General features: G+C 36.7%; 2 protein-coding genes across 8 annotated transcripts in view; one reads left to right on the forward strand and one right to left on the reverse strand.

Annotated features, from left to right (window-relative positions):
* On the reverse strand, positions 1 to 26,396 carry LOC120612969 (uncharacterized). Its single transcript, XM_039875691.1, has 4 exons — positions 26,344 to 26,396; positions 24,769 to 25,513; positions 13,061 to 13,209; positions 1 to 1,443 (listed from the first exon to the last, which is right to left on the reverse strand). The coding sequence occupies exons 1-3, from the start codon at positions 26,394 to 26,396 to the stop codon at positions 13,165 to 13,167; spliced, it is 843 nt and encodes a 280-aa protein (XP_039731625.1). The 3' UTR covers positions 1 to 1,443; positions 13,061 to 13,164.
* TUT7 (terminal uridylyl transferase 7) overlaps positions 25,088 to 27,712 on the forward strand; it is a 51,229-nt gene continuing 48,604 nt past the window's right edge. For 4 of the 7 annotated variants that reach the window (XM_039875617.1, XM_039875621.1, XM_039875620.1 and 1 more), the window contains exons 1-2: positions 25,088 to 25,225; positions 26,363 to 26,914. In XM_039875617.1, coding sequence (XP_039731551.1) covers positions 26,395 to 26,914 — 520 coding nt within the window. In that variant the 5' untranslated portion in view covers positions 25,088 to 25,225; positions 26,363 to 26,394. Of the gene's footprint in view, positions 25,226 to 25,296; positions 25,544 to 25,596; positions 26,170 to 26,362; positions 26,915 to 27,712 lie in introns of those variants that run through there. The other 3 variants (XM_039875624.1, XM_039875618.1, XM_039875619.1) reach the window with 3 other exon arrangements.

Here is a 27,712-nt window from a genome sequence, read left to right on the forward strand (position 1 = left end):
GATTATTTTGACTGTTTTGGATCCCTTGCATTTCCATGGGAGTCTTAGGATCATCAGCTTGTCAATTTCTGCAAATTGAAGAGATTTCCTAGAAATAAAATCTATTTTGCAAATAGAGAAATCTACAGAGGCAGAAAACAAATTAGTGCTTATCTGGGCTCAGAGAGTCATCAGTAGGAAACAAAATGACCACTAACAGGTGTAGGATTTTCTTTGGGGTGATGAAAAATGTTCTAAAACTAGAACTGTAAATGTGCTTAAAACCACTGACTGCAGATTTTAATGGAATGAATTTTATGGTATATGAATTACATTTCAATAAAGCTATCATTTTAAAAAATCCAATCTATCCTGGAAAATTGAGATGGTATAGTTGTATTCATTTTTATTTTCAGCCCTCACAATCCATAGCAAGATGCCCATATGTAGAGCTGCCAAAAAAATACACACAAACACACACACACACATATGGGAAGAGAGGTGGGAGAGAAAGAGAGGTAGATAGATGAGTAATTATTACTTTGTATTGTTCACGAATTGCTCCAAACATTAGTGTTTCTCAAGTCCACACTTTTTGAAGCAAAATCCATGTCTCACATTTCATCCATCACTATTAAACATTTCAGTGTAAGTACAAGGAGCTTAGATATAATCACATCCATGGTGGGTAGAAATGCTCTGTACCTTGGTGACCTGTGATTTGTGATTGTTCAGGAGGCAGCATTGTGCAGTTAAAGGAGAGGGCTCTGGAGTCAGACTTTCTAGGTTTAAATTCAACTTCTACAACTTAATATGATCTTGAACAAATGACTTAACCTCTGTGAGCCTTGGTTTGCTCATCTCTAAGGACAGGATTAATAATAACCACCTTCTAGGGTTATGTGAGGCTTAAGTGAGGTAAAGTGTGTAAAGGACTTACATGGCCTGTGATGTGCTTATTATTTATTCATTGAGCACTGATTTTAATTCTCTGCCCTCAAAAGACAGAAATAAAAGAAAGACATGACCAAATCAATGCAGTTAAGTGCTCTCATGCTCTGGAAGACACCTAAGGAACATAAGAGAGATTCCCAAGGGATGAGAGACCCTGTACGTGTGCGATGGGATGAGGACATAGGATATCAGGAAAGTTTTTATGGAAGAAATACCACTAAAACAGTGTTTATTTAACTTTTTTAAAAAAGAGTATTCATTCTCCAGGTTGAGGGAAATAGGAAAACAAGACATTCTAAATGGAAAAGATAAGAGGAAAGTATCATTTGTTCAGGGCTCTGCAATCAGCTCAATATGACAGGAAGGCATCCAAGGTGAAATGCAGTCACAGAAAAGCCTAGAGATGCAGGAACCAGATCAAAGAAGGCAGGCTGAATCTCCTAGCAAACGGGAATCCCTTCCCCACTCCGGCAGAGGCATTTTGTTTGGTTGGTTTTTGTTTCCAAAGATCTAGAGAAAAACAGAGGAACGACTGAATCTTTGAGATGGCTTGAATATATTTTCAAAGCAAGTTAATGATTTTATTTACTTATTTTTATTAGTTTCACATATATCGTACATTGGTTAGACATTTATACAGTTTATGAAATGATTCTCCCAATTACTCTATTACCCATCTGGCTCTACACACAGCCAATTCCAATACTACTGACTATATTCTCTATGCTGTACTTAACTATTTTTTAACTAATTTGTACTTCTTCAACTCTTCACTTTTTTCTCCCAGCTTCCCAATCCCCCTCCCCTCTAGCAATCGCCAAATTGTCCTCTGCATCTGTGAGTCTGTTTTCATTTAGTCTGTTATTTTTGTTCCTTAGATTCCACGTATAAGTGAAATCATATGGTATTTATCTTTCTCTAATTTCACTCAGCATAATAACCTCCAGGTCCATCCATGTTGTTGCAAATGGCAGGATTTTATTTTTTGTGGCTGAGTAATATTCCAATATATATATATATATATATATATATATATATATATATATATATATATATATATAAACCATAATTTCTTTATCCATTTGTCTTTGATGAACATTAAGTTTGCTTCCATATCTTGGCCATTACAAATAGTGCTGCCATGAACATAGGGGTGCATATGTCTTTACAAATTAGTGTTTTAGTTTCCTTTGGATAAATACCCAGAAGTGCAATTACTGGGTCAAAAGGTAGTTCCATTTTTAATTTCTTGAGGAACCTCAAGACTATTTTCCACAGTGGCTGTACCAATTTGCAATCCCACCAACAGTGCACAGGGCTTCCCCTTTCTCCACACCTTCACCAATATTTGTTTTTTGACTTTTTTGATGATAGCCATTCTGACGAGTGTGAGGTGAAATCTCACTGTGGTTTTAATTTGAATTCCTGTGATGATTAGTGATCTTGAGCATCTTCTCATATGTCTATTAGCCGTCTGTTTTTCTTCTTTGGAGAAATATCTATTCAGGTCTTCTGCCTATTTTTTAATTAGATTGTTTTTGTTGTTGTTGCTGTTGTGTTGATTGAGTGCTTTATAAATTGTTCCAGTAATTTTAATGGTGAGAAGGCCAGTCATTCATTGGTCAGTCATCACTGAGCACTCAGAGGCTGCAGAACAATTATTAGAAGTGACAAGTATCCTGGATAAATGCATCTGCATTATGCATAAGCTCAATTTCCCCTAAGTGTTCCCAGCATACACTTTTCCCACACTGAGTACCAGAAGGGCTGAAACAAGACGGCAGCTCCCAGAGAAGTATCCTCAATTACCCACAACAAGTATCTGGGCATAAGCCCTCATCATAGGTGATTATGGCCACGGGTTAATCTAGTGGTTCCTTCTAATTAATAGCCTGGAGTATTGAAGAAGCCAGAAGTGACCACAATACTCTGGGTTTTTGGAAAAGCCCAGCTGGCTGAGTGTCAGCCTTCCATTAGACCTAACCTTGGTGTGTTATTTGACCACATCACCCCTTCCTGGAATCCAGCCCTTTGGCTGACACTCTTCTTTGGAGACAAAGTGTCCCTCTTGTGGCTCCAAAATACCATTTAGGCTTTTCTTCTGCCTCAGCATTCCTCATTCTTTCAGCTTCTTCCAATCTATTCTTCTCTTCTCCTTACTCGTTTCTTCAGTTTATTTTCTCCAGAGTTGGTTTATTTTTTTCTTTTCTTTCAAAAGATCTGATGTCCCTTTCTCTCCCTGCTTCTTGATTTCTCAATTTCTCTTTCTGCCTTCATCCCTCTTTCTCCCACTCCCGTCTAATTTTTTAGACTGACCTCGGAGGAAAATAAACAGATTGATCGTATCGTATGTTTCATGACACTCTCAGCAGTTTCCATGCATGGCCCTCTCTTATTTGGTTCATGTTTTTTTCTAACTACTTGTTTTTAGTAATATGATAAGTACCAACAAATCTGACTATTACTAAAACAGAAAGGCAAATCAAAACAACATCATACAGCAAACCATTTGGTATCCCACCACCACATCCCTCAGGTCCCCAACCCAGGGTCCTGGGCATGATTCCTTCCTTTATTTTCATACAGATTAATTGTATCTACATTCAGTTGCAAAAAGAATTTTTTTACTCTTCTTTTTTAAGTTTATATAAAGATTAGTGCTTTTATTTTGTTTTAGCTTTATTTTTATAGATTTTTTTTTACTTTTTATCTTGAAATAAGTTCAAACTTTCAGAAATGTTTCAAGGATGATAGAATTCTCATATAGCCTTACTCATATATATTTTATGAATATTATATATTCATTTACATAGAGTTTTTATTTTCCAAATCATCTGAAAATAGGTTGCACATATTTGCCTCTTTACCCCTTAATACAGCAGTGTGCATTTCCTAGGAATAAAAAAATTCTTCTATGACCACAAACAAGGAAGTTTAACATTAATACCATACTTATATGCTTATATCTTATCAATACTCCATTTTTAAGTTTTGTCAATTGTCCCAGTAATATCATTTATAGCAACTTTTAGGGGTCCAGAATCTGGTCCAGAATCACATATTGCATTTAGTCGTCGTGTCTCTTTAGTCTTCTGTAATCTGAAATATCACCTTGGCCTTATTTTTCACTTTAAGACCTTAATATTCATGTGATATTTTATTAATGTTCCTCAATTTGGGTTCTGATGTTTCCTTGTGATTGCATTCAGGTTGTGCATTTTTGGCAAGAATACCACAGAATTGATCCTATGTGCTGTGTCCTTCTCAGTAAATCACATCCACTGGCCCTTTTTGGTGACTTTAGCTTTGATCCCTTGGTTACAGTGCTGCCCAGTTTCTTCAGACTGCACGTTTGCATATATTCTTTGTGTAATTATTATTTCATTTAAAATTACATTGCTAAGATTTATCCTTATTTGTTGCATCTCACCTTTCTCTCTATCTCTCTCTCTTTCTGTCTCTCTCTCTCTGTCTCTGTCTGTCTTTTTCTGTCTATCTGTCTATCTCTGTCTCTTTCTCCCATATTCATCCACAAATACACATGTACACACACTATCACACACACATGCACGAACACAAATTTTCTTACTTTTTTTCCTCCCTATCATTTTCCAGTTATGTTCTTATTCAAAATTAATTTGGAAGTATACAACTCCTAGCTGAAGAATGTACCTTTCTTGTTCAATTATTACAGACTAAATCTCCAAAAATTGGTATATAATGTGCCAAAAATATGTTTGGTTGTGAAAGTAGGTGGCTTAACAAAGAAGCAGATACCAAAGACCTCAAAAGTGGATCCTCGCTGTTCACTCACTCAACCAACCAATCTGTCAACATTTATTGAGTAACTATTATGTTCTAGCACCATGCTTGACTATATGGAGGCATGTAAAGTACAAAACCACAAAGAACTTAGAAGTCCATTGCATCCCCTGGCCAGCAGTGCACCCATGGACTCCTTTCTCACGATTCAAGATACAACTCAAATGTTACCTCCTCTATAAAGTACCCCTTCCTGCTCTAACCTGAAGCACCTGAGGACCTACTATTTTCCAAGTACAATGTTAGCTGTTTTCTCACACTCGTTACACCTTCATTTCTCCAATAAGTAGACAGAGTCTTAAATTTTTAAAGAATTTAGATATAGTCACACAGCTGACGACTTCAATGTAGATTAGTCCTCTCACTATTTCACAGTATTAGGAGTTAATTCTTTTCCTTTAAAACTCTGACAACATCTTGCTTATAGCTCAATTACAGTGATTATCACCTTGCAATTGATTTTGATCTACTTAAACATAAGAACTAAGTTGTACTCATCTTTGAGGCCCCAGAATTCAGCAGATTAACTACAATTATAGTCAATCGTCATTATTCGCAGATTCCATATTTGAGAATTTGCTAAATTTATTTGTCACACCAAAATCAATTTTAGGGGCACTTTGTGGACATGAGCATGTGCAGAGGATGAAAAATTTGAGTCGTTCAACTCACACATTCCAAGCTGACGTCCAACAAGGTGAAGCTCTGCCTTCTTGTTTCAGCTCTCACACTACAAAGTGTCCTTTCTGTGGTCTGTTTAGTGTCATATTTTTCACAACTTTGTGCTTTTTGTTGGTTATTTCACTGTTTAAAATGATTCCCAAAACACCTGTACACTGTTGATGAGACTTTTAATTGGTGCAGCCACTATGGAAAACAGTAGGGAGGTTCTTCAAAAAATTAAGACTAGAACTACCATATGATTCAGCAATTCCTCTTCTGGGTATTTATTCAAAGAATATGAAAATATTAATTTAAAAAGATGTATGCAACCCTATGTTTACTGCAGCATTATTTACAATAGCCAAGATATGGAAACAACTTAAGTGTCCAACAACGAATGAATGATTAAAAAAGATGTGGTATGTGTGTATGTGTGTGTGTATACACACATATATATGTATGTGTATATGTATGTGTATACTACTAATGTGTGTATACATTAGAATACTACTCAGCCATAAAAAAATTAAATATTGCCATTTCCAATAGTATAAATGGACCTTGAGGATATTATGCTAAGTGAAATAAATCAGACAAAAAAGGACAAAAACTGTATGATTTCACTGATGTGGAATTTAAAACAAACAAAAAAACAAATTCATAGACATAGGCAACAAATTGGTGGTTACAAGAGAGGATGAGGAGTGACGAGAAGGGAGAAATGGGTAAAGAGGGTCAAATGTATGGTGACAGATGGAAACTAGACTTTCGGTGGTAAGCACACTATATCTGTATATGTATATAGATATAGAATTTTAAGGTTGTATGCCTGAAACTTATATAATGTTATTAACCAATGTTATCTCAATTTTTAAAAATATAAATAGATAGATAGATAGATAGATAGATAGATAGATAGATAGATTGTTGTCTAAGTGCAAGAAGCCTGATGTGCCTTACAGAGAAAATATGTGCATTAGATAAGCTTCAGCATTAGTTATTGTGCTGTTGGCATGAGTTCACTGTTAATCAACAACATATATATATATTTTAAAGTGTCCTTAAAGAAAAAAATGCATAAAACAAAGTTATGTATTGATTGGATTTACAAAAATATTTTGACCACAGACTAGTAGGAACCTAATCCTATATTTCCTCTAGGAGCAATGATTCAGTGTTGCTAATTCAATGTTCCTGGTGACTTTGTAGAACACAACTACTGTGAATAATAAGAATTAACTGTAGTCATGGTAAATAAATGTATGATGAAAGAATGAAGAACAGAAGTCATCTGTTGGAAAAATGACATTAACAAATGAAAACCCACATGAAGGCAAACATATAAAAATAAAATTTTATATTGACATAAAAAAGTGCCATATTATGTAGTATAGGCAGAAATAGATTATCATATAATAAGGAGAATATATCAAGGGGAAGGGTAATAAATGTACATTTCTTATTCGATGGGAAGAAAATGTTCTGTGACAATTTCTTCCCAAAAGAATGAATATTTATGAAGTAAATTCAAGCATATCCAGCTGCCCTGAATTTAACACCCCATAATTAAAAACTTTCTTTGTATATCATTGAGCACATTAAAAATGTGTATGTTTTATGTTTGCAAAAATATAATAGTACCACATTTTTTAACCACAGTTTTCAAGGGCTCATTATAACTCTTTTCCAAATTTTTTATTATTAAATTTTTCCTTACAAAAAAACACAGCATTATTATCCCCACTTTTAAATTAAAATGCACTGGAATATTTACTTTCAAGCTCTTCATAAAGCAAGGAGGAGGAATTTGCTTAATCTTCCAACTGACTTTATAAAGCAGATTCTACACTGTTGCATGATGGAAGAGGGCCTGACCTGCCAGTTCCTTATCCATATGATTGTGGTAAAAGCAGACATAACATTATGGCTCAAACAGAACAAAGATGAGCTTACAAAGTACATGGTTTAAATAATTCCAGAGCTTTGGGATACAGATCTCTTTTTTCAAGACACGAATCTCATGTAACCATAATCATGATTGGTGGTGGGGAATTTTAAAAACAGAAAATCCCCTAAACCCTCCAGACTTAGTTATACCACAGCTAAATCAGGTGATTCCAACACATGATTCACATCCCACAAAAACTGAAATGTTTACAAAAACAAGACTCCCAAAGGACAAAGTAGGCTTTTCTCAAAATTCATCCAAATTTTAAGCCAATGCTTCTATGTTTTGTTTGACATAATTACCATGTTTCCTATTCTAAAATAAAAGCTTCACACAAACACTCCCAGTTTTCACAGCTAAGTATCAGGGTTCTGACATATTTCAAATACTACTTTGCCATAGTAGATATAGGTCATGAATCTATTACTATTGTGATGTGTATATACATATATTTTTTTATTACGTAAATTTTCAACCATACACAAAAATAGTAGAAAAAATAGTATAACAAACTCCCATGTACCAATCACCCGGCTTTAAAAATTATTAGAGATATTAGATCATATTTTCAAATACAGAAAAGATTACATAGCATCCTACCTTTTCCAGCCTAAACCTATAGCAAACAATAACACTACCACCACACCGAATACTTTGCAGAATATGAGCTGTGTGACCTGCAAACATTAAATTTCAACCTGAAATACCCAGGGCTAGTAGCTGCATAAAGTAATTTTCCTAAATCCCTCGTACAATAAAATTGTTGCTAAAATTCATGTTAACTATAAAAAGGCTGATTTTTTAGAAAATGTTTCATTTTGCTGTTATAAAGTTCTGCATTTTCATTTTGTAAAATTTGCAAATATAATCACATGAATTCACATATGGATTGGTTATTTTACAATACGAAATAATTGTTCATTTCCTTTGGCGTGATAACGGTATTTGGTTAAGTAGGAATATTACTTTATTTTTAAGAGATACATAATGAAGTATTTGAGGGAGAAATGTTATAATGTCTGCAACTTGCTTTCAAATGGTTCAGCAAAATTATGTTTGTGTGTGTGCGTGCACACATGCGTGTATAGATCCTGGGTTGGCAAACTTTTTCTGTAAAGGGCCACTTGGTAATTATTTTAGGCTTTGCAGACCAAGAGACTAAAATCAAGGATATTTGCTAGATAACTGTATAACCAGTTAAAATGTTGATGCTTAAAAATATAAAAACCCTTCTTAACTGGGGGCTGTATAAAAACAGGTGATAGGCCAGATTTGGCATTTGGCCATAGTTTGTCAACTCCCAGTGTAGACAGATGAAAAGATAGATAGATAGATAGATAGATAGATAGATAGATAGATAGATAGATAGGTAGATCGATAGGTAGATAAAGCAAATATAGGAAAACATTAACAATTATGGACTCTAAGTAGAGTACATGGAAGTTCATTGTACTAGTCTATCAAATTTTTAGTATGTTTAAAGATTTTCATAATAAAAAGCTGCGGGAAATAAAAATACATAAAAATAAAATGAAAATAAATATCATCCATAACACAAGCACCTAGATATTAACACCATTAACATTTTGCTAAACTACCTTTTACTTTTAGTTCCCAGAGAGTGTGTTTTTTCAACTGTAATGAGATCCTACACCATGAAAAGTGTTATAGATGCCATTTTCATTTGACATTCATATATAAGCATTTTCACATGTCATCATCATTCAAATGGATATGTGATATTCTATCAAACAAATGTTTTAAAGTGTCTTAACTATTTCCCAATTGAACATTTAATTTGTTTCCAATTTTTCACCCATAAGAATGTCTTAATATGATCTTAATCTATCAATATATTTCCTCCTTAGGAAAAGGCCCTTGGTAACAAGTGTAAATAAAGCAATTTTGTTATAAATATGTGGGGGGTTTTTTGTGAGGGAGAAAGGAAGAGGAGATGGTAAAAATTGATGGTTAATATTGCTGGAAAATATTCCATATCATCAAAGTCCTTGTAAACTAGTCATCTTGAGAGGATAAATTGAATACTATCACTAAGAAAAGGAAGAAAAGCGTTTTTTTTTTTTTTGGTAAAATATACATAACAATTTTAACAATTTTTAGTTGTATAATTCAATGGCATTAAGTACACTCACAATGTTATACAACCATCATGACTGTCCATTTCCATAATTTTTTTAACATCCAAAACAGAAACTACATCCATTAAACAATAACTTCCATTATCTCCTCCCCCAGCCCTAGTTAACTTGTATTCTACTTTCTGTCTCTATGGATTTGCCTATTCTAGGTACCTCATTATAAGTGGAATCACATAGCATTTGCCCTATTGTGTTTGGCTTATTTCACTTAACAAGATGTTTTTGAGGTTCATCCATGTTGTAGCATATATAAGAACTTCATTCCTTTTTAAGGCTCAATAATATTCCATTATATGCATCTACCACATTTTGTTTATCCATTTATCCATTGACGAACATTTTAATTGTTTCTACCTTTTATCTATTGTGAATAGTGCTGCTATGAAAATTGGTTTAGAACTATCTGTTCCAGTTACAGCTTTCAATTATTAATGTATATACCTAGAAGTGAAATTACTGAATCATACATGAAGTGTATGTTTGTTTAACTTTTTGAGGAACCACCAAACTATTATTTAAACGAAGATAGTTTATAATAGTCATTGGGCATTAATGATTATTTTTCTTTTCATTGTTTCTTTGTTGACTTTGTTGACTAACCCACAAGGCCAGATCTAATCAGTATATGTCACCCTCATCTTCTACCTAGTTCCCTTCCCTCACTTCGTCCAGGTCACACTAGCTGCTTGCAGATCTCTGACATCTCAGGCACACTCCCTCTGCTGAGAGCTCTCTTCCCCAGACACACAGGGTCTACATCTCACTTCCTCGGGTGTCTGCTCCAATGTCACCTCTTTAGAGGGGCCAGCCTGCCCTGATGAACCTATTTAAGGTGACTGTGCCCTCTCACTTTCTATCCTAACTTCTCACTTTCTCTCACTACTACTCATCACTACCCAACAGTGCATTTACCTTTGTCTCTCCAGTCAGAAGTAAGTTTTAGGAGTGCAGGGACTTTGTCTGCAACATTCACAGCTGTAACTCTTGTGTTATACACTTAGTAGCTATTTGATAAATATTTGTTGAATGATAGAATGAATGAATACAAGGAAGGAGCCCATGAATGAATATTTAAGATTTAGCCTTGATTTGCTAGAAAGATACAGATTTCATCCAAGATTTCTTAGATCCATGTATTTGGTATATTTGCTATAGTTTTAATTATGCTACAGAGTAACTCCTCCTACACATCTATTATGTGTGCAAGTTAAGCCACACATTTTGTGACAACTTTTTTCTATTTTCTAATTTTTATTTTGAAAAATTTTAAAGCCTTGGAAAAATTATAAGAATAGTACAATGACCATCATATACTTTCTCCCCAGATTCACCAGTTGCTAACAGTTTAATGCATTTACTTTATCTCCTTCCTCCATATATTTATTATTTGTATTGTTATTGTAAGAATCTTGACAACATTATTCTTAAATTTATTCCAAAACATTTGAAAACCACTGAAGAGCTGACTTCCTCAGGGTTTCCAATTTTCACATTAAATGTCCTCTGAAACATAACTGATATGAGTGGCAGGAAAAAGACTGTCTCTATCACTGTCTCTGTCTGTCTCTGTCTCTCTCTACACACACACACACACACACACACACACACACACACACACACACACACACACACACACACAGGGAGTTATTTTTAAGTATAAGTTCAAATTAAAAGCTTCGCCTTGCCAACCAAAAGTTACATGATGTATTAGGAGTTAGATTTAAGAAATCTCTCATTCTCTACTTACCCTATAGAGAAACAACGTGGAGAGAAAAAGAGAGATTCTGCCCCAGACACATTTTGCTGAAATGAGCATGTGACATGGTAGAGAGTCATATGTCATAATTTAACTTTCTCTTTATACAGATTTTGCTCTGACTCTTTCTTCATCCTTAGCTTTGTGGAAAATGCACCAAAGCTGCTTTGGATGGTTTTCTTTAACTCTACTGCCATCTAATGTGGAGGAAAAAGAATTCTGGACTCGGTAAAAAAGAGAAAGTATATGTGTACTATTTGCTTACTTGTCTGTTTTACTGCAAAATAGACTCTCAAAAACTATACCTACCATGGTCTTCTTGCTTTGCTTTGGATTAAGTGAAATTTCTAAAAAAAATACTTCAAAAATTAGACTATATTTCACAATATCCTGAAAAACAAACTAGGTGATATAGCTTGGTTTTCCCAGGAACCATCTCACAAAGGATTCCTCCACCTGCCCCTTTCACTCCACTCACTGAGTACTCCAGTATTCAGGTCTTTGGCAAGGTATTTCCCTTCTTTCCAGTTGGAAACAAAGGGAAGAAAAGAGGAAAAGAAGGAGAAAGTCAAAGGAAAGAGAGAATGAGACAAGGGTATAGACATATCCCAAGTATCTAGAGGAATGCCTGTCATATATATGTCATATATATGTCATATATATGCCTGTCATATATAAATACAATAAATATTTATTGTATAAATAAGAGAATGATGGAGGCCACTCTAGAAATGGACGAGAAAATGTATTTGCAATGTTCGTTTTGCTTTAAATCTGTGATACCTTTTTTCCTGGGCAGTGCACATTTTCATTTGCAGGCCACCACCTGGTTTTTAACATATACCTCCTGCTATAGACTGAATGTTCATGTCCCCCCAAAATTCATACATTGAAACTAAATGCCCAATGTGACGGATGTTATTAGGAGATGGGACCTTTGGGAGGTCATCAGGGTAGAGCCCTGAAGAATTGGATTAATAGAAGTCCTCGACCTGGAAGAGAGCCCTCACCCAACCATGCTGGTACCCTCATCTCAGATTTCCAGCCCCAAGAACTCTGAGAAATAAATTTCTGTTGTCTATAAGCCACCCAGCCTGTGGTATTTTGTTATAGCAGCACAAATGGACTTCTCTTATGAGGAGACAAACACTTCTTAGAAATCACTGGCTATAATTCCACTCAAATCAACACCATTTCTGAAAGTCAAATTCTGACATCAAAAACAGAGATATCAATAGGAACCATATAATGTTAGAATCAAATCACTTTTTCAAAAGTACAAAGCAAACTAGAGAAGATAAAGACCCTCACTGCAGGCTAAATCTTGGGGAAAACGTTCTGGCACAAGAAAAGGAAGTTATTTAAGGTTTTTGTGCTTTCTTTCTATTTAATATCATATTTCACAACCACACCCAATGCCAGTCAGATGCAGAGCAGTCTATCAAGGAAGCGCCTTGTCTATGTAGATGAGGTTGGGCCTCTACTCCCTGTACCTGTTCCTGTTGGCCGCTTCTGAAGGCTATGAAGTAGGTAGCTCAGCTATTGCCCCAGAAGTCTCTGAAACCGGTCAAAACAGAATATTAAGACAACTCCGAGGCCATATACACTGTAGGCCCAAATTCACTGTCTTTTCCATTTTTCATCTCAAATGATGTTCCCACTCAATGCTCAACATTACTCATCAGAGATCTCACAATGCGCACTGGGTGAAAATCTAAAATATTCCAAATAATGCAAAGATAGCAAAACAAAAACACCCAAATTTTAACATGAACTCACCTCAATGGTGACATTTCCAAAGAGAGGTTGACTTTCAAAGATGAAAGGTTTTGACTTTGGTCAATTAAAGTCCAAAGACATTAAGGTTCAACATTTTCTCCCACTCAGATTTGCCATACAGTAGGAATCTTCTTCTGAAGTACACAATCCTGAAAGCAGAAAGACAGAGGATCATGGGTCCCAGTGGCACAAAAGGCACTTTTAGGAGCAAGCCAAAGGTTAGAGGTACCATCCACATTCAAACTTCCAATGGCCGGGTCTTGAGAGGAGCCATTGAAATGTGACTGACATTTCAAGGTGCCCAGTGACTGACAGGCACTCCCATATCTCCTTGGTTGCTATAACTCTGATTCTCAGTTGAGATAAAGAATTTATCCTATATCTTCTTTCATTCTCTGACTCTGTACTCAGAAAGGTGCTAGGACTGTCTGTGCATTTTTAGGCCAGGGCAGTTTGTGCATTTTTAGGCCGGAATTATTACTGCAACAGGTACCAGCTGCCACATTGAGGGTCTGGCTCAAGTTCTCAGAAAAATGATCAGTTAAATACATACAATGGAACATTAGCCTTGAAAAGGAAGGAAATTCTGACATGTTTCAATATGGATCATCCTTTAAGACATGCTAAGTGTTAGTCACAAAAATACTGTATGATTCCAGTTATGTGGTATCTAGAATAGTCAAATTCATAGAAAGTAGAACGGTGGTTGTCAGGAGCTGGAGGGATGATGGAAGAGTTATTGTTTCATGGGTACAGTTTTAATTTCAGAAGATAAAAAAATTCTGGAGGTGGATGGTGATGATGGTAGCATAACATAGATGCACTTAACACCACTAAACTGTACACTTTTAAATGGTTAAGACCGTAAAGTTTATGTTATATGTATTTTACCAAATTTAATTTTTTTAATTAAAAAAAATCTCTCTTAGCCTGATTGTAGAACTAAGAACGCCTTTCTTTCTACAATTCCCTCCAACCCTTAGCTATCCAGCAATAGCAGATGCAATGAAAGTGTCAGGGCAACTCAAAGCCCTGCGCACCCCATTTTGGCACATAAAGGAAGGCTCTTCTTTCAACATTTCCACCTCTAGGCCAAGACTGGGAAGAAAGCTTCCACTCCACATTCTTGCTATCCAAAATACAAGCACTGCATCTGATTGATAAGTGCTGACATTCACAAGGCATGGTTCACTGGTGGGCAAGGTCCTGAATGAGAGTTTACTGCTCCTTTGTGTGGTTAAGTAGACTAGGCAAGGCCTACTTAGCAATCCACAATTCTCTTTGCTCCACTTCCTCAGCCTGTGACTGGGCATGAGTCAGACTGACCTTGTAGAATAGACCTGGATGAATTTGGTTATGGGGGAGTGAAAAGGAGGCTGCCCTCTGTACTAGACTTAGGGCATCACCCAGCCCAGGACAAAAGTGGTCCTGAGAATACACTTTGATCCCCATCTGGGTCTCAGTTTCTTGAGCTTCTTTTCCTACCTTAGGTTTTCCACTACAGTTCTTCACCACCAACAACAACAACAAAAAGAATGAAAGAAAGAAAAGAAAGAAAAGAAAAACAGATTAACAAGAGAAAAATAAAGCATGCAGTAGTACACATCAATGGGGAAAGCTAAATGAAGAGTAAGTCAGAGCAGTGGCTTAGAACTCCTGCTTAGATAGCATTTTCAACCAAGAACAAATTTCCAGAGAAATTACAGAACAAAGGAAAGCAGTTTTAAGCTTCCAAGCATGGCAAATTGTGTGAAGGTAAATATATGGAAGGAAACTAATGAAGCGAAGTTTGTTTGCAGATTCCTCTGGTGTCTCTGGGCTAATAACAGTCTATCTTGAATAAAACGAGAATTTATACCCTGCATGTAGGCAATAAAAGGGGGAGCATTTCCTGCATTTGCTGCTTCTTAATTGCTTTCACCTCAAAATAATTTTTCTGTCAAAGAGGTATATTTTGGAGTAACATATTCTGATTTCCTTCACAGAAAAGGGGGCAGCAAAGAAAGGGTAGAGAATAAAGGTTTCAATCCCTCCAAAGCACCATAAAATTGCCTTTTAAAAATAAAAAATGTAAGAGATACATTCTTCAAAAATTTTCCTTATAAATTAATTACATTTGGCTTTATACAAACCTCACTTCCCTGCTTGTTTTTCATTTTATCCAACTGATGAAAATTTCCTTTAACCAGTCCATGAACTTGTACTTGAGGAACATTTGAGCAGTATTCCTATGAAGTCCTTATTTTTGCTTTTAAAATCATGGGATACTAATACTGTTGCTTTCGCTTTCACTATGCCTCCCAGAATCCCAGGAATTGAAGGAGTAATAGATTAGACTAGAAACCAGGATTTAGTGCCTCACAGACGCCTTGTACAGATACATACTTGAAAAAATAAAATAAGGCCTTTTGTCCTATGCCAGGGTGATCCAGGAACTCATCTGACATGAAGTTCCACCTATTTACCTGAATCCAGGGTCTGCTTCAACTGGGACACTCCTATGAAGATGGAAAAAATAGCAGGAGTGACACAGCCCTGGGGCACATTGTACCAAAAATGATTTTGCAAGAGCTACTCAGTTTGTTTGTTTGTTTGTTTGTTTGTTTTACTTTATGAGGCTGTCCACAAATTCAGGTTTCTCTTGTTCAACTCCTTTATGTTAGTATTTATTAAAGTAAAATTATCACATCTTCCTAATTTTATATATACCAGAACTAAAGCTAAAAGTTACATTAAACTGCCTTTACTTCATGATGTTCTCCAGGTATCTGGGTACATCAGAACTCATATTTCTCTAGAACTATTAGCTCATTCTCTCGATCATGTTTCCAAGCAGAGGGAGAAAGAGAATTCTGTGTGTCCCTACCCCTACATAAAAAGCCATTCTCTCTTTGCAAGCAACTGGTGCATTTTTTTAGCTGACATGTCCTAGATTGTTCTAAAAAGAGCAGCAGCATGAGAAAATATAAGAACAGATGATTCAAAGACTCCCTGAGAACTGCACAGCCCGCTCATAACTACAAATACAGGGGTAGGTGGAACATCTGTATTCTGAGTCACTCTATTTTTCTAGGACAGAGGAGGTCATTAGCCCTCCTGCTGCATAAACCTTTGTGGCCTTTAAGCAGGCTCCAGAACTGGTTCACAGTGTGCTCTTCCTTGAAACTGCAGCTGACCCCCTCCCCACTCTCACACACTCAACATATTTTGAAGTCATCTTAATTATTGACTGCCTGAAGCCAAGAGTTTTTACGTCCATATTTTGAATAATGACTACACAAAAGCAACGTGTGTGTGTGTGTGTGTGTGTGTGTGTGTGTGTGTGTGTGTGTGTGTGTGTTAGTAGGAAGAAGTAAATAACCTTAAAAATCCCATGAAGATTTCTGACCTTGGTTCTCTCATGTCTGGAATAATATAAACTTAGGAATACTACCATTTGTGGGGGAAAAAATCCTAAGAAAAAGTGCAGAGAAGCTTTTCTAGAAAATTATAAAAACAGTTATTCCAAAAGAAAGCTGGATGAGGCTTTTTGATTAATGAGTAACAAAAAGATGCTGACAAGAGAAAAGTAAGACATTGATGAGTGAAATCCAGAGTTCACTGCAGCTATGGCAGAACCAAGTTCACCAAGTTCACCAATGTGTTTTTAGGAATTACTGTCTCTTCTTGTTTGACTCCTATGGGGAAATTTCACTGTTTATACAGAAATCTGTAAACATATTTGTTGTCTTAACAAAACACGGATTTTTCTTTCCTCTCCCATCCCTCTCTGCCAGCCATGGTAAATAGTCTGACATTTAGGCTCACAGGCTTTGGTGTTGAGTCAGAGGTTCAAATCCTTCTATTCATAACTATGTGCCTTAGGACAAGCTTCCTACCCTCTCTAAGTCCCAGTTTCTGACCTATATTTTGGGGATAATAGTCTGCCAATCTTTCTCAAAGGACAGTTGTAAGAAATTGAGGTAATGCAGGTAACCGCCATGGTACAGCTGGCACACAAAAAATGCTCAGTGACTGCTAAAGCAAAGTAAGATGGCAGTTTATTGTTGCTGTTGCTAATTTATCTAAATAAAGGCTTAATCTTATGAACGCTTGGTACAGAATAAAAATAAAGTTCTCAGGGTAGGCACTAAAACCTCAAACTCTGAAGTGACATCACATGAAATGCTTGTACGGGATAGTTTTGGGTAAAGAAATGCAATTAAACCTGAAAGAAGAACCAAGGATGGCAGAAATACCCACTTCAAAAACTCAGACATGTTCAAAAGGAAGATGGTACAGTAAAGTCAGGACTCCCTGAACTGGCTGCAGGTCCAAACTGGTGATTCCAGAAATTTGAATGGCCTGTCCTGAATCTGATTTTGCCCAAGTGTCCTCTTGAAAATGTAATATTTTCTACTATTTTGCCTGAGGAGAGAAATAAGGAGAGAAAGGGGTATCTGGAAAGCAATTTTAGGAAAGACCTGTAATAGGACTGTGATAGAAGAAATAGTTCTCAAGAAGTATGAGAAAGTTATTCATTATTCACACTTCCTCTAATCCTCCCTCCATCAATCTCTCCCCAAATGGCATGGGTTAGGGCACTGGACATCCTTCAAACTTGACCAGAAATGATCTCACTCTAATATAACACAAAGAAACTGTATCATTTATTATTACTTTCAAAAGCTGGCACTAGAATTCATCTTGCACATCTTTGTTGGGAAAAGACCCAGGTCGGACCACTTGAGGAAGGGGAATACCTATGGGATCACGGATATTGGTTGGCACTACGGCTTCTGCAAAATCAGTCTGTGTAGGATGATATGTCTATGGCATTCCTGAAATAGAAGAGGAAGAAGAGTCGGGAGGGAAAAAAAAATTGAGGGAGAGAAAGAAGAGTCAGTGAAATGATGGGAGGCTGTGTAGTGACGGAGGAGACAACTCATCAAATTCTCATCAAAATCCCTAAACCCATTTTAAGGCTTAGAAGTGGGTGGTAAGTAAGTGTCAGGTTTGTGTTTGAGAGTATTCATACAGAAGTAGGACCAAGAGGGCAATGTGATCAAACATACATACATCTACTAAAGGCTCAAAATGTCACAAGCAAATATGGAAAAGTGAAAAAAGACCTAAAGAAGATGCAAAGTTATGAAAATGGCCTGCCAAGCTGAGGGAATTGCCATGCACACCATCACTTATCATTGATATTGGTTGAACTCCTACTATGTGCCAGGCACTGAGCTGGGCTACAGAGCACTATGGTGAGCAAAGCCAGAGTTCTTGCTCTCCTGGTGCTTGCACACTAATGGGAGAAACAGACATTGATCAAATAAGTACACAAACATTTCTAAAATTGCAATTGTGAGGAATGCTATGAGGAAGTGGCACATGGTATTATGAGAGAATCCAACAGAGAGATTGGCCCAGGTAGGGAGATCAGAGAATCTTCTCAAATAAATAATGCTTGATCTTAGCACTGAGAGATGAGAAGACATTAGCTGAGTGAAGAAAGGAGAAAAAAGCAGCCCAGGAAGAAGAATATGTGTAAAGGCCCTAGAAAAGCAGGTATGAGGACTAAAAGGCAAAGAGTGGCTAAGGCAAAGAAAGACTGGGGAGAATGGGCAATATGAAGTTGTCAGGCAGAGAAGAACCAGGTTCCTCGGGGACTGTGGACCACATGATGGAATCTCAAAAGCACTTGAAAGTCATTTAAGGAAAGTTGACAGGAATCCCTGAGAAAGCTGAAAATGCTAAATGAGACCTCTGTTTATTTACACTTTATCCCCACTTTTGTTGGCATCTCCACTGATGTCAATAAAGTTTAGCCTGAGTCACTGAGTATGCCCAAAATCAGAAGAAAAAAACATTTAATAAACACGGTTAATTTAGTCGTTCATAATCAAAATAATTGATATTTTTAATAAACTTTTCATCAATGTACAAGAAAAAACTCTAATTCTGACCCACCATAAAAACACAAATGCCCAGTGTGTAAATTCATAATACAGCATTTAATCTTTAGTTACTTAAAGAATATTGGATTAGGTGTCAAACAGCCTGAGTTTTAATTTTGACTTGGCCACTTACTAGTCACATGGCCATGGGTAAGTCTCCAAACCTCTCTTAATCTCAGTTCTCTTATCTATAAAATGGGGTAATAACTTTTGCCCAATATACCCTATAGGATTAAAGAGAGCCTTAAGTAATGGAGCGATACAGCAAATACAGACATTATTATTAACCTTTCTCTAAATTGCACAAGAAAACACACAACTTATTCTACTCAAATAATGCTTCTTTTAACTTCACGTATCAAACTGTTTTGCAATATTGTTACACAATAATGCTTTATCTTGAAAGTCATTGCCCTCTAATACATTATAAAACTTTTCCTTGTGTATACAAAACCACCCAGAGGGAGATTCTTTAGGAAGAAAAGTTTTGTTTCATTTTATTGTAGGACAGATAAAAGATTTCGTTCAAGTATTATCATCAAAGTTTTGTATCTACTTTTAAAAGGAAAAGGATATAAGAACACATGCTCTACTCATAAGAAGAGAAGTGCATGTTAAAACTATCTGAGATGCTATTTCTCACTCATTGGAATGGCAAAAATGTAAACTCTTGAAGAAACAATCTGTTGAACAGATTTTGAGGAAAAAGACACTCTCATCCACTACAAAATGATACAACTCCTATCGAGGGGAATTAGGCAATATCTAGCAAAACTACATTTACATTCAACCTTTGGCCTCCAAATCTCACTTCTAGGAATTTACCCTGAAAATATACCTCTAACAATACAAGAAAACACACACATACAAGGTTATTCATTGCAACATTACTTATAACTGCAAAATGTTGGAAACATCATAAAGACCCATATCTAGGAGTTTGGCTGAATAAACTATGGCGTATTTACTCAATGGAGCACTATACAGCCGGAAAACTAAAAAACAAAAAAGATTTATATAAAATTACATAAATTGACTTCCAAAAAAATTATCAAATGAAAAAAAGTACAAAGATTATATGTACAGTACTACATTTCGTATGATAAAGGTAAGATACATATTTATTCATTTATTTTTATTTTTTTAAAAAAGCTAAACATAGAAACAAATGGATTTGGTCACCTATGAGGGCTGGAGGAATAGAATGGAAGAGATAGAAGGGGGACCTGTCTAAATATACTGTTTTATATAGTTTTGGATTTTGAGCCGTGTTAGCATTTTACATATTCAAAAAAATAAAATTAAATCGACCAGAATTGGGGGTGGGGGGAGATGTAGGAGGACCTGAAAGTGGAAAAAAAATGAATAAACTTGATTATTAACACAACTGAAAAGAAAAAAATAATTAACCAAAACACTTTTGAACACAAAGGATTTGACTATACTATCTCAGTGGGATATAATTTCAGGACAAAAAAATCTTGGACTTTATATGCTACATTTGTTTCAGGTAGTAATGCTGGTGAGGCAATTCTGAGACTGTTTTATATGTATTGCAGGATTGAGCAAATGAGTGAACATATTGATGTTTGAAGGAAGCAGGGAGTTCATTGTGGGGTAACAAAGGAGAAATATGGAATGGCAGAATGAGAAGAAGAATCCTATTCTATTGAACTGAGTATCAATTAGAGGTGTCATTATGAATTCATGATTTTTAAAACATGTTTACTAGTTCTATCCATTGAGAGGAACTAACAGCTCAGAACAATGTGCACACATGGCACCCAGGTCTTGCTTTCCAAACACAAAACCCTATGGGAAACCCTATGGGAAAATGCCTAATTTCAAGGTGAACCTGAAACATCTTGTGCCAGAAAATAAGTGCTCTAAACTGAGGAAGATACATCAAGAAAATATAAGAACCGGTTTAAGGGGTTTGCCACTTGCCAAATCTGGGACAATTTGAGCACCAAAACAGATCATGACAGGAATGAATTATAACACAGTTAATAAAATAGAATCCATGAGTCCATGCTATTATAAAGAAATTTCAAAGGAATTAGGAGAAATAAAAGCCCTCCTTTATAGAAGGCTGCCAACTAATAAACATATAGGGGATGACAGAAATAGAAAATTACCATTTCACAACTACCACAGGAATATTTGATTTAAGGAGAAAATTATCAATGGATACTAAAACCATTGGGAGAAAGATGAGGGAACAGAACAGTCACATAGCCCAAAGTATTACATCACAATTTACTTATTAATTTCTAAGGGAAACAGGAATCTTTATAATGGAGAAATATGGTAGATAATACCTAAATAAATGACCAAACTTATCATTTAAAAAACATATTCACATCATATAACCTTTGTGGTGACACACTGAGATGTGTGCTACAATATCACCTATGTAATATTCCTGCCAAAAAATGTCTAGCTTAAGTCTAACCATGGGGAAACAATTAGACAACTGCAAAAGTATGGGCCTAAACCCTTAAAAAATGTCAACATCATGAATGAAAAAAAAAGATTAGCAGCCTGTGTTACATTAAAGAACACTAAAAATACATGAAAATGAATGCAATGCATGATTCTAGCTCGAATAATGAATAAAATGTGCTAAATTAAAAAGTATACTATTACTGGGACAATTGCAGAAATTTATATATGGACTACATATTAGAAAATAGTATTTTCTCACTATTAAATGGCCAAATGTCTTAAGTGTGGTAATTGCATTGTGGTTATACAGGAAAATATTCTCATTTTTGAGAAATACTTGCTGAGGGTTTGGGGGTTTAGATGTCTAGATGTCTGCAACTAACTCTTAAACGGTCCAACTAAAGAATACACACATGCACAAAGAGAGGAAGAGGGAGGAAAAGAAAAAAAAATATGACAAAATGTTAATGGTGAGTTATAAATAGTATATACTCATTGTATATTTCTTGCAAACTTTCCGTAGATTTGATATTCTTTAACATGACATGGGAGACAAGGGAGAAAGGGAGCTTTTTATATGGTCACTGCAAGAAGACAGCATGACAATCAGAACCAGCAAATAATCTTCGACTGAGTGGATCCTTACAAAGAGTGCATAAAGGCTCCAGGAGATATTGGAGCTAGCCAATTTAGGCAAGAAAATTAATTAATTAATTAATTAAATATAGGATGCCTGGTTTAATTTGAATTTCAGGTAAACAGTTTTTTTAGTGTAAATATGTCCCAAATATTGCCTGGGACACACTGTTTTATCTGGTAGTCCCTGGGAGACACTTTGGCCTGTTCCACATCCAGGGTATAAAGCATACCAGTTCAGAAACACCAGAACAGTTCAAGGTTAGGGCCATTTATAGTTTTGTGTACTATTTTTATTTAATCAAATTCTACTCTATTTTCTTTAATGAAGACTATTCTTCTTCAAGCCATATTTTCTCCTTATATACAGTTGGTATAACCCTTAATTTAGACTCGATTTTCTCTCACTGAATTTCAAAGCTTTCCTCCACTCCTATCATGTCTAATTTCTAAATACTTCACTTTTCCCATTCCCTTCTCAACTTGCACCTCTTTGGCCCAGCAGAGAATAGTTCTAAAACAACAGATGATGGTTAACAGGGATCGCTCCTGGGAATTTTAGTCACTGTGTTAATGTCATTAGTTAAATGCCTTCACCTAGGCTGGCTGGGGACCCTCCCCTCTCAAGCGAATCCCTGGATGTCTTGAGTAGCATTTTTGGTACATTTGGCATTCATGACACCAGAGCACCTCAGCAAAAAGATTTACATGCTATACTCTCTTAAAGTCCTTCTTAGCACTGAATTCCCTCCTTTTTTGGTCTTCTTTATTGGCTTCTCTTATTTTCCTTAATGATTAAATGTTGGGCAGCCTATGTTTAACCCTGGGCATTTTCTCTTCTCTCCTTTAGGTCTAAGGCTTCTCAAAGTTCAGTCATATGAATATCATCTTCATTTTTTCCATCTCTCAATATTTTTAATAATTTTCTTTAAATAGATTTGATTTTTTAAATCTATATATTTTTTAAGTTTATAGCACAATTACAAAGAGAAATTTAGAACCACAAATAGAAGATAAATCTAAACATAAAAAACCCAAAATACATAAAATTTCATTTTTAATTTAGATTTAAAATAATCAATAAAAACGAGTAATTGTAAATTTATTTAAAAAATTGTAAACATAAAAATTCACACCCCAAAATAAGTTACTCAATGACTAGAATTGAACTGTTCATAATCAGTCAAGAATAGTACACTTTTGGTTTCACATTCTTTGTCTTTCGCTTACAGTTAGAGAAACTGAGGCCCAGGAGGGAAGATAACTTGTCCAAGATCAAAGCAAAGTAGAAGCAGAACCAGAGACCACTGAGTCCCAGTTTCAGAAATGGGTCTCAGAGGGAGAATTCAAAAAGGAACAGTAGCTCTTTGGGGTATGCGTTAAAGAACAAAATTCAACCAAGTAAACTTGAAAATCTAATTGGCTTTTTGAAACGATTCATGAATCAGGAAGCATCCCATCTGGCAACTAAAAGGGCACTGCAAGGAGTTGTACAAAATGAAAGGTTTTTATAAGCAGAAAGAGGGAGGAGAAGCAAGTTAAAATAGTGGATTATTTTAAGCAACGTCATCTTCCCTTAGGGGAAGGCAGTGGGTCTTATCAAGCATATTATCTTACTAGTGTTAATTAGGAAATTCCAGACTGACTGGATTAAAAATCCACTCCTGAGAGAGGTCAAAACTATAATTAGGTTAGGTATTAAGTCTTGGTAGGGTTTAGCACAAGTGACTCCATTTTTAGTCTTTCTTTTAAACAATCTAAAAAAGCAAGTTTGTAACTGAAGTTAAGCTTTGAAAAACACACTGAAAAAATGCAAATAAAAAATATTTTAAAACCTTAAAAAGATGTATCTTCACCTGCTCCTCTAGAACTTTTCCTAAACTACATCTTCTGTGTAAGAATTACTCTACTGGATGTGTCAATGCTGCTATCCCATAATAAATGTAATCATGTATCGCCACGCTCCCTTTGGACTCTGTTATGGTTCATCATCTGCCTGTGAAAATAGATTTTGGGCTTTTCATGTATTTTCAGAACCAAAGCATCTAGATATGACATTACACAAAAGTTGTAGCAACATGTTTTAAAACACCATTAGTATAGACATTGTTAGAACAGACTTGCAACATTAGGGTTTGGATTCCAGTGGTGCCATTTACTTCACCATAAATGCTATTTCCTCATCTTTAAAGTGGGGACATTTTCCTAGTGGTGTTGTTGTATTAAATGACAATATTTGTAAAGTCCTCAGAACAGTGCCTGGCAATAGCCAGTACTTATGTGTTCATAATTATTTTTAAGACCACTGCCCCTCAGAATCTCGTAAATTTAAATTTAAATTCTCTTCGAAAGTAGAGAAATCAAAACGGTCACATTTTCTCAACGCTCTAGAACGTTTGCTACTTCCAAGTGTGCATTCTTCGTTCAAAAATTCGAGTATGACGCTCCCTGACTTTTCTTTGCAATTCATCTTTAAAACACGGTTGCATTTTAAATAAAATACACAATCTAAGAAAAAAGCATAGCATTTCCCTTGACCACACTGAGAGCTGGGTATTGAACACGGGATGCGTAAAAGCTGGCATTTCTAGAGGAGAAGCAACTTAAGAACTCAATGAGATGTTAAATCACTCAGAACTACGAAAGAACTAGCAAAGAGAGCTAGGAAGCCTCAGACTCAGACTTAACTAGTCCTAGACGGGACCAGGAACATCCAGGGCAAAGCCGAGCCTCTGAGCCTACCCCAGCACGCGGCTGCGCCCCAACCGCGAGCTCTGCGTCTCTCTTGGAAAACAGAGGGTTCCTCCCCAGGACTCCCCGATGCTTTCGGAGCCTAGGAAACGAACTGGAGCCAGCAGGAACAGAACCCTGGCGGGATTCGACGACAGACCTCTGGAGGGCGCGAGCGTGTTGGCGACGGCGGCGGAAGTGGGCGGGGCGCTGTGGAGGCAGGGCGGGGCGGTAGGCGGCCCGCCGGGCGGGGCTCGCGTTTCCGGCGTGCGCGGCGGAGCGCTCCAGCGGGGGCACCGCCGGCTCCCAATCGCGCACAATGAGACAGCGCTGAGCGCCGGAAGTGGGGCCGAAGGAAAACACGGAGAGGGAGCCCAGCCGGGACAGAAAGAGGCGGAGGACCGCGGTGGAGGTGGTGAGTGTTTGGAGTGTTTTCTCCCCGCGTCCCTCCCAGATTCGCCTCCGGGGTGGGTCTCCGGTGCGCTCGCCAGTTTCCAGAGTAGAGGGCGGACCTGTCCTGAGAGTTACGTTGGCTCCATCCTCCGCCGGCCTTCTTGCCCCAATTGCGAGGACCGGGGAGTCCCCAGGCCTGCCGGACTGAGCTCTTGGCTTCGAGTCTGCATCTTCACTTTGTGTCAGACCTTGCGAGGGCAGGAGAAGAAGGGTTTTGGGTGGAGGCAATTGGCCCTGGCCCTCTGGCCGGCTGGAGGGACCTCAGAACCCCATCGAGGAGGTAGGTCACTTCCTGCTTCCTGGTCCCCGCGGTGGCTTCGTGGCCGGGAGTACGGGGACGCCTTGTTTTTCTCCGCCTCCGGCCTCGAAGATGGAAACTGAGGCAGATCGGGGATGGGCAATCAGATGAGGATCAAAAAGGGGAAATTGCTATTCATAACAAAACCAAACTTATTTGGGATTGGAGAATGAGGGCTAGGGAGGGTAGCTGTAGTTGTCCATTGGTCGGAAACCCAGCCCCTTTGACTACAGAGCCTTGGTCGCGAGCCCAGCCCCTCTGTAGCCCAAGCGATCGAAGCCTGTCGTTCTGAACGGTAGTGGTGAAAGGAGCAGAGGCCCCAGGATGAGAAGGGACACAAAAGCAGAGTTTTGAGATCTACTATGTTGAGAGAAAGTTTTGGTTACTTTGTATTAACGCTTAAAAATAATTGCCATCTAAAAAAAAAAAAAAAGATAAGTTTTGTAACAGTATAGGCTTGGGATTAGGGTGGTGGTTTTTTTTTAAGAGAAGCGCTTTTGTCATATAGATAAAAGCCAATCACTGGATATGAGCATCGCTATTTTATACTACAGTTCTTAAGACAGGGGAACTTCCTTTATTCACACATTTAATCTTCATGTTAAATAGTAAGTACTAATTTTCATGAAGACTATTTTTAGGACCTAACCTCCCAACTTCTAGTGTAATGCACTAATTATTGGTATGTGATGGAAATTAGGAAAAGAGTTTTTCATAGGCTTTTGCACATCTGTGGTATTTTTAGACTTGGTGTGATAACTTGTTATAGTTTGATTTTTCACCAGAATACTTTTCTTTCAGGTACAGAGTAAGAAAAATTGAAGTCAAAGACCATGGGAGATGCAGCAAAACCTTATTTTGTAAAGCGTGTTAAAGACCGAGGGACTACAGATGATGATGATTTCAGAAGGGGTCACCCCCAACAAGATTATTTAATAATGGATGATTATGCTAAAGGCCATAGCAGTAAAATGGAAAAAGGCCTTCCAAAAAAAAAAATAACACCAGGGAACTATGGGAATACCCCCAGGAAAGGACCATATGCTGTTTCCAGCAATCCCTATGCATTTAAAAACCCAATTTACAGCCAGCCTCCTTGGATGAATGACAACCACAAAGATCAAAGTAAGAGATGGCTGTCTGATGAACTTGGTGGTAATTCAGACAGCTGGAGAGAATTCAAACCTGGACCTAGAATTCCTATTACAAACCGACCAAGAAAAGACTCTTTTCAGGAAAGTGAAGATGGATATAGGTGGCAAGACGGAAGAGGCTTCCGAACTGTAAGACGACTGTTTCATAAAGACCTGACAAGCCTGGAAACCATGTCAGAAGTGGAAACAGGAAGTCATGGTAATGCGATACAACTTGTCGAGTTACCACCCAAAAGTCAGCAATATATATATTTTTTTATCCAAATGAGTTTTATTATTTTCAACAATGCAGTTCCAATTTTTTATAGTTTCTGCTCATTTAAAGTGATTATTTTAAGAATTGCAATCATGATATTTGGGCAACTTCAACATGTTGGTTATATTGGTCCCTTTAAAAGTTTACTTTGCTACAAGGCTCACTTTAGTAAACATTTCCTATTGGTGCTTTTTACAAAAGGCGGTGATCATATCCTTCTGGAGATTATCATAATTTTAGTATATATATAATTTCTAAATTGTGTATCACAGTTTTATTTTTGAATAATGAATGTGTCCATAATATAAATGACAGAACGAGGCTGAAAAAAATCTTATTCAATGTTGAAACACAATGTAGACTGCACATTTTCTACCGCAGAAAGATATATCTCTTTGAGTGGAGGAGCATCAGTCTCCAGAAGAGGGTAGTCCAAGATATTTTTCCTTTCTCAAAAGCGAGCATAGCAAATGGGTTGCAGACATTAAGTTCAGAAAGTCAGAAATACAGATAAAAGCTTTGCCTTTTAGTTTCAGTAAACCAAAACCCATTTCTAAGTGCTCTACGTGCTGATTATAATTGCCCCAAATTGATTATTTGTACATTTTTCTAAAAGGTGAATAGTAGATTTTGTCCATGTAACAATGATTTCTATGAACAAGAAAATTGTTTTTCTCTAATGGACAATAATTACTGAAATGAAATAAAATTGAAGGAAAAAATAAAACTATTTAGTCTGGG

The sequence above is a fragment of the Pteropus medius genome, unplaced genomic scaffold (assembly GCF_902729225.1).
Source record: "Pteropus medius unplaced genomic scaffold, Ma_sr-lr_union100, whole genome shotgun sequence".
Classification (NCBI taxonomy): domain Eukaryota; kingdom Metazoa; phylum Chordata; class Mammalia; order Chiroptera; family Pteropodidae; genus Pteropus; species Pteropus medius.